This window comes from Ascoidea rubescens, assembly GCF_001661345.1.
Source record: "Ascoidea rubescens DSM 1968 unplaced genomic scaffold ASCRUscaffold_2, whole genome shotgun sequence".
NCBI lineage: Eukaryota > Fungi > Ascomycota > Saccharomycetes > Ascoideales > Ascoideaceae > Ascoidea > Ascoidea rubescens.
Window position 1 is genome coordinate 483,637 of NW_017962914.1, and position 10,370 is coordinate 494,006.

Sequence of the window (10,370 nt, forward strand, 5' to 3'; positions counted from 1 at the left end):
TAAGAGCTGAGATTTGAATTGATCAACCTCACCATTTATCTGATCATTTCTCAATAATAAGATCATCCACAAATAATTTTAGAGTACAGTGGTGTTTAATCTGAAAACACAAAACAATCCATATTCCGCTGAAGCATTACCAAACACAAACAATCGGAGAGTGTTAAACAGTTTCTTGATCGACCGACAATCGATTATTTGGGTCCAAACATTGATATTCGTAAACTTTAAACCGTTACAGAACAACCACCATTAGCAAACTTAGGAAGTTGTTTCATCCGACTGTGAGCGTCCATATCACTATTGGGAAAAGCAGTTGTCAGAATATTTTGATGAAGATTGGAAGACTTTGAGGTTACAACCTAAGAAGGACACTTACACTTCGATCCCCTGATACTCCAATGAATCTTTTTGTATTATCAATACCATGGAGTTGAGAAATGAGTTTAGCAGCAAATCTGGCTTTACAAAAATTACCAGTTTCTGGTGGGCTCGATGAAACCAGCGAACGACAGCCAACACACCTTTGTCCAGATGGATGATCCACCAACAGGTATTTAATCTTATGAGCACTAGTTTGAAACTCTGAACAACAGCCAACTGACCTGATTTGACTTTTAACATTTGGTTTTAACAGTAGTAGCGGCGAGATGTCCAGCAGCCAATTATCTCAGAACCAACCTCTTTCCAATTGTGTCATTTGAATCATCTCCAAACGATTTTCGTACATTATCAAATTTATCAGGATCTTCCTAGTAATCTTATTGGATGCAGTAAACCGGTCCATATCCAATTCGGCACCGGCGATAGCATTGGCAACTGGATTTGGATACTCTGATCATTAAACAGACCCCATTCGAATGCAATAGAATGAAATTGACTCAATGATTCTCCTCTTCATCTGAGATTAGGACTGCATATACATGATCTCCATTTCAGTTATCATCGTATGCAAGGTCTGAAGCAATTGCAGTTCTGCTATCTTTGTCATTGACATCAGGGGGTCAATTTCCCTTCAAAGCAATAGCTGTAATAAAATAGTCTTAACCGGCAGACGGAGTTGGTGGTATAATAGCAGCAAGTGATCGGTCTTCAATAACAAATTTTGATTTATCACCAGAACAGGAACAACTGACAACATCACAGTTGCTACGAAGATTGAGCACGATGTAAGTCCTTCTACTCATGAGGTATTCAACAAAATTAGGGATGACAGAGGAATCACCTAACTTGGCTTGACTGATTTGCTTAGGAGTAATGGCTTACTCACCGAAGAGAATCCATTTCAACTTCCAAGCAGTTCGTCGTTTTCTATAGTACAATTGACATGGAGGGCACAAAAGACCCCTATATTTTGCGGCAATTAAATTCATCAGAAACACTGCGTTACTCCGCAGCATTATTTTTCAAGTGATCGGATATATTAGTTTCAATTGACATTGACCCGTCCGGTCTGTTGGTTGGTGCTTGCCAACTTTCGGCCACCGATCTTGATGAAACTCTTAAAGTACTGATATTCTATTTTTCATTCATTCAGATTGGCAAAAATATTTGAACGGATTGAATAGAACTCAGTGCTGACATTGACGGTTTGAACCGTCTCCTTAAATAAAGGTTAAATAACGTTATTATAATATAGCAACCTGGCAACGGCAATTGATCCTATAGCAATAGCTGCAACAACATCACCTCTGCGGTAACCATCAACACTTTAGAAGAATAACAACTGTCATCAACTGCAACAATGGTCGTTTACTGACAATTTCGACTTAAAAGGAAGACAAAACCTGTGGCTGTCTTGTAGACGATTTATTAGTAATTATCGTGGGTATTCTTTATTGAGTACAGACACAGATTTAATCACCACCGGCTGAAATACATTATGTTTTGAATATATATGCTATAACGGTTTCCTCTAAAGGACCTAGTAGTTCAACCAGTTTCGAAGTAATTTACGCGTCCGCAGATGGGGCAACGACAAACTCATACCATGGCGAAGCTCCTGACCCACCTGTTTATGAACCATTCAACTAGACACAATCATTTCGGAATTAAAAGCAGTCAGCTAAAGTTGTAGCAGCTGAAAGTGAAATTGAATTTGAGTCATGAAAAGGGAAATGTGCACTCTTAAATGACCTGCCATTCCAAGGCATCGAACCAATATCTTTGACTTGCAGAATCGTGACACTATTTGCAGCCAGGTGGCTTTAAAGAGGAGGTAGGATGCTGAACCTACCAGGGTAGGCACAGAAATCCTTCGATGCACCAGAATCACAATAACACCGTTTGGTGTTGCACATCATCTTGAAATTTAATTTCATTGACGAAGTAAAAAAGGGATAACAATTTTTTGGCCATCCAATGGTGTTACCGCGGCAGTACCACCGGTTGAAAAGATTGATTCAGCAGAAACTTACAGTGCTGCAAAGCATTCACTAGCCAAATGTTTGATTTAGTGTTTTCGAGATCTTGTCATTCTATCCTTTTTTGCGTTCCTAAACTCCTCCTTACCAATAGACACCAACGCTTCTGACCCTTAGCCAGCAGCAAATGCGTCATCACCAAGATGATTCCCTGAAACTTTTGCAAGAAAAAATCTAATCGTCCGCACGTCTTCAAATTTCGTAAAAAGTATTTCAGCGTAAGTGGTGTCGGAAGCAGCCGCACCATCAAAAATCGCAGCGACTTGATCAGCTTTGTAGACTTTAGGAATATTGAAATTGAATTCACTAAAAAATTTATTGTGACTCTTTTTATTGCATAATCAATTTTGACACTTACCCACAATCAATGACGTGGTCTTATTAATAGCAGCTTGAAAACCAATTAAATTACAAACCTTCTCTAAGTTAAGGAGTACTTCACGGTCTTACCACCCATTGTATACCATTTCTTCCAAAAATGCAGGAGCGAATCTGGCTGTAACAAAGGTATGGCAAATGGAATCTAAAACAATTGTAATTCTGTCTGAATCAAGCTCATCCGCAAAAAGAACACCCTCCTTTATCAAGGCTTCGACCAACGGAACTTGGAAGAAAGCACTGACCAAAAACCCCAAGCCCAGTTTGTAACGCTACCAGCATTCAGTCGCTTCGGAGATTTGTCTTAGCAATGATCCTCTCTTTGGCCTATAGCTTCATCTAGCAAATGCACGATTTATACCATGGGATTCTAACTTATAAGAACGACCAACGTGAGTAGACCGCCAGCTCCATTTATAACGAACTGTTTTAAAACACCGAACCTCAAAGGCGCAGACCAGTGAGAAACACCGAAAGTCGTAGTATAGATATCAACAAAGCTCACAAGAGACTCCAGGAGAGTTTTGTTTCTTATAAAGGTATTGAGTGTAATATATTAGTGCGGATTGGCTACAACAGGTTATCGTGTAAATTGCAAATGTTCGCTGGCAAGTGTTACAAAAAATAACTGACGCGGCTACCTCTACTATTCGCGCTTCGGTGTTGAAGCTGAATGCTGCACAGTTTGGTCAGATAGATCCAGCAGTTATAAAGCAAGATCCAACTGTCGCTGTTGTTTTTCCATGAGACAGAATTAACGTTGCGTTAGATTGGAACTGCCTTAAGTTGGTTACTGCTGCATTAAATCGTGCTGTTTTAGAAGAGGTGCTATACAATGGGTGGTATGGCCGTCAACTATTAGTTATCTTGGAGAACCTTTGTGATACAATTAGTTTTCAAGTCTCTATTATTATGTCCTGGTAATCTATCTTCGGTAGGTGGCGAGAAACCACTACGCAATTAGAGGTATGACAATTGGTTTTTTAGTGAATTCAATTTCAATATTCCCAAAGTCTACAATGCTAATCAAGTGGCCGCCAGTTTCAACCGTAAGTCTGTTTTGCACATCGCCTACGCTGAATCGCTTCTCACTCAATCAGCAGACCTGCTCAACATTGCATTTTTTGATGCAGAAGTTTTGGCCAACCATCTTGATGATGACGCATTTGCTGGTAGCCGAAAACCAACTTCCTGCCTCTCCCTTGCTAGAGAGCCGTTCAAGAAGCCAAAACGGCAAAGAGTAACATGCTATCGATCTCACAAGATAAGACATTTAGTTAGTGAGTGCTTCGCACCGCGGTCAGATCCTGCGGTATCATCCGCCAATTCTTTTGCTCCTCTGCTGATTTGGATGCCCCGAAAATGATCTCTCGGGGTTTTCTTGATTTTTTCTAATCACAAAGAACCCCATGTTAATTTCCAAATGATGTATTTTGATTCTGGTGGATCGCAATACGTTTGCGCTAAAAATCATTGGTTCAGGCACTTAGCGTTTCATTACGGTCCAATTGCCGGATTTGATGACGCTATCGTGTACGTCAAAGGAATGTGCACTGTGATCCTACAGAATTGTGTATCATGAGAAACTGCTCTTTATTCTCTAACTGGGACGAATTTCATTTCAATCTCAGCTGCTACCACTCAAGGTAAGCGGTTTTCATTCAAAGAAGTTTCGGTTTTTTGAGCGAGCCACCAACTGGTATGAGAGCAGCTGTACCACTGTAGTAATTTCTCGTCGCCGCACCTGCTGTTGGTTTACTTATGACATACGCCCGTGAATGATTAGAACATTCAGAAGATACCGTTGCACGTAATATATTCAAGATTTATGCCACTTTAGTTGCTGATGGTTTGAGATCTGAGTGGTCTTTCAAGAACCACCGAGCAAAATTATTAATAGGTGGCCAACAACAAAGGCCAGCCCTGTTCATGGTCTTTTTCACATTCATGTTGATGTGCCAATACCAGCTGTTGCAGTTGATGAAAGTCGTTATTTATTCACCATTGCCGATCATTACTGAAGATATGTTGTTGCTGCCGCTGTTCCTACTCGATCATTAGCTGTTGGTTAGTTGGTCTAAGATATTATATTTACCCAACGACTATTGATTAAATCAGCTCAGCCATCTTGATCTCCTCAGGAGTTTGCATTCTAGCCGTTCAACGAATTTTGCTAATCCGAAAGAATCAAACACAAAATGGCCCTTCCTTACATTCTCACCAACATGAGGTCGCAGGAGGTTGCAGAAGTACAATAATCACGAAGACCGGCAGAACGTGAATTGAAGTAAATGTTGCTGATCTCGTGTCAAATGATTCGGTAAGTTGTCAAGTGTTTTTAATAGATGTCATTTCTATCAAACCGGGCGCTCGGGTGACCAGTACGTTATAATGATTTTATGGAAAGAAATTAACTACTGGGATGTTAGAACTGCTTTGCTGTGCGGCTTGCGCCCCTATCCCCAGACAAGTCACTCGATCCATGGAAGGTCATAGATCTGATTACGGGGGATTTGCTGGCAATGACATCAGTAGAATTCCTGCAGCTTGTTCAATTCTCATTTCAGTTGTCGTGATGTCAGTTGTTTTGGTCGGTTTGATGGAACCAAACATTTTTTTGAAGAGCCATCATTTGCTGCTATTGAACCCAACAATGCGGTATGCCGGTGGAGTTAAATGTTTTGCTACAGATGTTTTGATAGGAAACGTGCCCACTGATCCGAACGACAAATATTATAGAACTGCCATTGTTTGAGCTGATACATCAAATATTTTCTGCCATGGGGTTCATGATTATATTGGCATCAACCCAGATAATGGTTAGGGTGACCGAGCCAATTGCGTTAATTTGCACTGATATTAATCTGTCCACTCCACTGCCGATGCTGATCAAGTGACTGACGCAAACCCAGGTGGTGAATCAAATATTGATCCACTTGCTGCGGCCAAGCAAGTTTGCTAGGAAGATCTTTATGCTGTTGAACATCTATTTAAAAGATTTAGAAACGATTCAGAAAATGCAATTAGAGACGGGTCTGCTTTTTCATATCTGGCCGCTGCGCTTATTGCCGTTACAAATGTTCAACTAAATTCAACAGATCAAATGATATATGTTCTTTTTCCATCACAGCTTCAGGCTGTGCTTGATACTAGTAAATACATTGTTGTTGCTGTTTTTAGTGGAAATAGACCTGCTGGCTATCGGGGGTTGTCAACGATTAAGTCGGCACCAGCTGTTGATTTTGCAAAAGCCCGACCAGTTGTTCTAGAGCTCTATCACCTTGAAGATATTGATCAGCTTGAATGGTTCACTCCAGTAATTGGAAATGAAAGTCTTAAAGTCCTTTCTGCAGTCGCGGCATTAACTTCATTCAACGCTCTTCAAACCGATGTGACAACTGCATTCCTTCATGACAATATGGTGGCCAAATTATAAGTCAAAACCCCTGCAGCATTCGTTATTGGTGAATATCTTCTGAACGTTTGAAAGCTACTCGAATCAGTTTAAGAACTGAATCAATGAATTCTTTGTTAGTACTTGAGGATGATAAATGCTTTCCAATGTTGTCGGATTCAAAGAGCTTCAGCTAAACATCGTGTCTATTATTTCCCAAAAAATACATTTCACTGCTGGCTGGAAATGTACGTGGGTAATGATATTATTGCGTGCTTATCCGACTCAAAGATCAATGTGGTCATTTTATATAATACTTCATTGTTCAAAATGAAAAGTCGTAGAGTATGTCTCAGTCGTTCTCGGGTACTTGATGTGGCTTAAAGAATCGACCGTATTTCTGTGTGGATGAAATTCTTAGTCAGACTGATTGGTCAACTGTTCAAATTAAAAAAGTCTTATTTACAGGCTACGCCAATCATGATTAGCACATACAACGGCGACTTACAACAGATTGTTTTCGGTTAGATGCTGAACAGTGATCAAATCACTGATCAATTGTTCAATAGATGCTTTTTGCTGCAAATTTTTGAAAGTATCATATTACAAATTGTGTGATTCACTCAGTTGACATTATGGTTCACCATTCAAGATCCTTTTGAGTTCTGTTAAAAAAGTGCTAAGTCATGTAAACCGGAATCCATTAAGTGTTTATTACAAATTGGCTACATAAGTCAAATTATTTAGATATTCCAATGGTGATCAGCAGAAAGAATAGGTGATGAAAACTCACTGGGTGGATATATGTTCCTCGTCAATCACTTGCCAGTTATTTAGAACTCGAAGAAGCACCCATCAGCGTTGTTGCTCATCTATGAAGCTGAATACATTTCATCGACTCAAACGGTGAATGAGACTGTGACGCTATTGCAGGTTTTAAAATATATTAGTACAAATGTTGATAAACCACTTATCTTCAGCGATAATAACTCAAATGTCAATATTGCCAAATGTCCAACTGATCACAGAAACGACAAAACTATTTCAATTAGCTATTCATTTATAAGATGGTAATGCAATGATGGTTTGAGGATTGCAAAAGTTGATAGTAATATTGATCTTGCTGATATGATCAGTAAGGCGCTTAGTGGACTAGTATTCGAATCTCTCTTCAACCGGTTTTGATGTTCAATTGTTGATTGTTTTGGATTTGGTTTTTACATCGGTTTTGTTATTACTGATAACTATTGCTTGTTTCATTTCATGTTTGTTTCGTTACAGTATTGTGACACATGAGCTTAACTGACTGTGCTGATACTACTTTTACAAGGGTCATCTGTTTATTGTAGGAGAGGGGGTTTTCCTATGTTTTCTAAATTCCAAATGTTTATGTTATATTTATAATATACTGTATATTCAATTGATGGTTTTATTCATTCTTTTCTTATTGTTTTATTTTCGTTCAGTGTTTGATTTTATATAGCTGTCCATGATTCTAGCCTCAACATTAGTTCAGAAAAATGGGTGTTCTGCAACAGACGACCAGGCGAACAGGCAAACTAACGATCTGGCTGGCTAATGATCATGACACTGACAACAATAGAACTCTTCATTCCTCCTTGCTTGAAATGTTAGAAGCGCTTTTCAAGTAGAACACAAATGCGGGTATTTTATTATCAGCAGTTTTTTTCAATGCAAGACATTTTCATTTGGAAAGCTGTGGGAGGAATTCGATCCAACGTTACAGCGCCTGTCTGCGGATTTTTGGATACGATCTTTCGCACTTACAAAAGGTACACGCTGGGCTCATGAAAACGGCTGATTGCTGGTTCATTAAAATGTTCGAGTACATTGGGCTTTAGGTCAGCCAACTGGTTGTTTCCCTTCTGCTTTTTGCACTGCGTCACCGGCAGATCTCCTGACCCGTTGTGAATCAATTCATTGTTCTATATACGGGCCGGCGGGCTCCTTTATGCTCAACTTTCAAATCTGCTGCGTCACCTTAATATATTACCATGGATTCGCTACAGCACCTACAAACCAAAATGCAAAAGTTGGCTGGAACAATCACTGAAGCTAAAAGATGCTGGCAACTTCAGTATTCAAGCTTCAGTCTTGAATCACTAAGCAGCTCAGGTTACTCTGTTGGTCCAACCTTTAACAAAAACAATCCTATTTTTGCTGCTAAATTCCAATCAGAGATAATAACGGATGCATTCGATTCAATTTGCCCTCCGCTGGTCACTGGCACATTAGTTTCTGCTGTATTAGAGAAGCTGAGATTCAATGGGATGTAAGGCCGTCAAAAATTACTTAACTTGGAGAAGCATTGCAATTCAATTAGCTTTGAAGCCCCTTTTACCAGAACTGGTTACCTTTTTTGGGTAGAAGTCAGAGACCATTGAGCAATAAAAGGGGTGATAAAGCCTTTTTTTATGAATCCAATTGGCTTGTTCTCAAAGTCTACAATGCTAATCATGTTGCTGGCAACTTCAATAGACGTTCTGTTTCACACACCTCCAAGGCTGAAAAGCTTCTTACCAGTTTTACTGACCCGCAAAACCTTACATTTTTTAATCCAAAGGGATAGGCCAATCGTGTTGGTCAAGTTGCATGTGCTGGTAGCGCAGGTAAAACATCGTTAATCTCCGTTGGTGGGGTATTACTGCAAATGACAAATCGTAAAAGAATGAGATGCTTTCGTAGTCACAAAAAAAGACATTCCGTTAGTTACTGTTGGGCACAACAATCAGTTCCTGCTGAATCATCAATGCCAGCCGATCTTTCTGCACTAACGGATGCTCTCGCCCCACCAAAAACCAGTCGTTCGATGTTGGCTTGGCCAATGAGAACAACCTTTAGAATGATGTGCATTTTCAAACGGTTCTATTTTGATGTTGGTTCTATCCGACATATTTGTGCTAACTCTCAATGACGGGTCATTGGAGATTGCTTTTTATCCGCCCCTGAGTGGATGTACGTTTTCAATCAAAACTGCTGCCTGTCAAGCGGCGTGGATTTCATTGCAAATTTAATGTTTTTAACTGAATTGTGCATCAGCTGGTAAGATAGCAGCTTCACGATTAATTATTTTTTTGTTGCCTGATCGGATGTTGCGGTGATTACTACTAATTTGCATGAACGTTAAGTACATCTGAGTGACTCAGTTGGAAGACATCCACTTAACATTCATTGGATTTCTGCTGCTGGTGTTGCAATTGATGAGTCAAGTCACAATGGGAAAGAGACTAAAATTGTTAACAAGTCGTCTGCCGGACGACCTCCTCTGCGCTTGGTCTTCTTCATGTTCTCATTGTTTAGACAATGAATATGTTGCTGTTAGTGTGGGACCCTTTTTTTTCACAATGTTTGATGATTGCTCAAAATATGTCGTTGCTAGTTTAATTGATACACGAAAATTAGGTGTTTCGTGGCCGCTATTTTATATTAGATAGACCTACCGACTATTTGTGACGACGGTTCATCCTGTCAAATCCGATGCGGAGTTTGCATTGAAGCCGCTCAAAACTCTTTGTCAATTTGAAAAAATCAATGATAAATTCTCTATTCATTACAAATCCCATCAAAGTGTGATCGATGATATTTTGCAAAGACAAATCGTGACAAAACCCAGGATATGGTCATTGAAGATCAAGTTCCTCATCATTGGTTGAATCAACCTGTTGTCTTCGCAGTTTATTGATGAAGTTGATTCATAGCAGGCAAGGCGCTTGTTTCATCACGCTTTTTAACTTATTCTAAGAACGAAACAATTGGCTCCCGCACAGTGAAAGGTGTTCAGCTGCGCTGCTTCTAGTTTGAACCAAGAAATCACCAAGCGAACGAAGCCAACTGATACAACTCTCCTCTGTAGTCTTATTGGCCACGACATCGTTAGACGGATCTACAGAGAGTCTAATGTTCCTAGCGGCCGTGTTGCTGTCCGTTCTTCTTCTCTCTTTCATGAAACTAACTTTTTTTTTACAGATCCCACATGTGCTGACACTAAACCAAAGTGCCCATCTGCCGTTGAAGCTACATCCATTGCTGCAGTTGCAATGGGGGCAGATCAGTCGACTGCTAATAGTAACAAACCAACCACCGCTGCAAACGCTTCGGAGTATAAATCATACAATAACCCAAACGAAGATGACAAATACGTTGAGATTAGCTGA

At 39.8% G+C, this 10,370-nt stretch overlaps 1 protein-coding gene across 1 annotated transcript; it reads left to right on the forward strand.

Annotated features, from left to right (window-relative positions):
* Positions 1–427: 427 nt before the first annotated feature.
* On the forward strand, positions 428–10,370 carry ASCRUDRAFT_6471 (uncharacterized protein; the record flags this gene model as incomplete). Its single annotated transcript, XM_020191350.1, has 2 exons — positions 428–479; positions 10,183–10,370. 2 exons carry the CDS (start codon positions 428–430, stop codon positions 10,368–10,370), a joined length of 240 nt encoding a protein of 79 aa, XP_020049134.1.